Below are 1212 nucleotides of genomic sequence, written 5' to 3'. Positions count from 1 at the left end.
TGTCTGGCAACGGATCGCAACCCTCAGTGTCGCACCCGTACCAGACCGGACCGGCAACGGGATCGCAACCCTCGGTGTTGTGCCCGCACCTCGCTCAGCCAGTGAGCGGGAACCGGTCTGTATGTGGGATCCGAACCCTCGGCGGGAGCGCCGCCACGCTCCCAAGCGGCGCACTGTAGCAGTGTCCCACCGGGCCGGCCCAGAATTACAGTATATTTTAATATCTTAATTCAAATACTTGAATAGAACTTTATATAAAATTGTAACATCTTCTGGAAAATATAAATTAACTTTGTAAACCTCCGGGGAACCATTTTTTAATGTATAATCTGAAGATCCCCAATTATATGGATTTACAATGCAGTTGATGACTATCAAATCAAATGTTCTCAGCCCTCAGGGGAACCCCAAGACCAGAATGATGTGTTAATAGAAGAAATGAATGGATTTTCATCCCTTGCGAGGTCACTAGTACCTTCTTCAGAGAGATTACACCTAAATCTACCTAAATCCAACAAAGCCCTCATGAATGGTACTGAGAACAACTCCACTACCTCCCTGTCCAGCATGGATTCCACAGCTTCTAGGCCCAGGAAACAGTGCTCCAGAACCACGTATGGCAGAAAGCCCAGGAGCGCATTCCCAAATTCCCACCAGTTTCAGTTAGTCATTTCAAAAGCACCCAGTGGGGATCTTTTAGATAAACATTCTGAACTCTTTTCTAACAAACAATTGCCGTTCACTCCACGCACTTTAAAAACAGAAGCGAAATCTTTCCTGTCTCAATATCGATATTATACACCTGCCAAAAGAAGAAAGGATTTTACAGATCAACGGATGGAAGCTGAAACCCAGACTGAATTGAGCAGGTATGGGAATGAAAGTAGATTTTTTTTAAAAGCTATTAAACTTCCCAAGCTCCTTATAAATATGAATGTTACTTATTGTTCCAAACATGGTTGTAGAAATTTTTTAGGTTTTTTAATATTATACTTGCAGAGAATCCTTATAATATGTCATCAGATAGCATTTGTGTGAATACACTTATTGACTTGTGTTAAAAGTGGCAAAACGTCAAGCGAAAGGCACAGTAAGAGAAAAACCTCAAGTCCTCACTCATAAGTGGAAGCTAAAAAAATAAATAACTATAAAAAGAAAGAAAGATACAACAATCACAATAATTCATTGAATTTTCAAAAGGAGAGAACAGAA

General features: G+C 40.9%; 1 protein-coding gene across 1 annotated transcript in view; it reads left to right on the top strand.

Moving 5' to 3' along the window:
- LOC103584028 (spermatogenesis-associated protein 7-like) overlaps positions 1 to 883 on the top strand; it is a gene marked incomplete at both ends in the record, with an annotated part of 4351 nt that extends 3468 nt beyond the window's left edge. The window contains one exon of the mRNA XM_008565170.1: positions 394 to 883. Coding sequence (XP_008563392.1) covers positions 394 to 883 — 490 coding nt within the window. The remainder of the gene's footprint in view (positions 1 to 393) is intronic.
- Between the last annotated feature and the right edge of the window lie 329 nt (positions 884 to 1212).

The sequence above is a fragment of the Galeopterus variegatus genome, unplaced genomic scaffold, assembly GCF_000696425.1.
Source record: "Galeopterus variegatus unplaced genomic scaffold, G_variegatus-3.0.2 Scaffold36209, whole genome shotgun sequence".
Classification (NCBI taxonomy): domain Eukaryota; kingdom Metazoa; phylum Chordata; class Mammalia; order Dermoptera; family Cynocephalidae; genus Galeopterus; species Galeopterus variegatus.
This window is presented reverse-complemented; position numbering and strand designations above follow the sequence as displayed.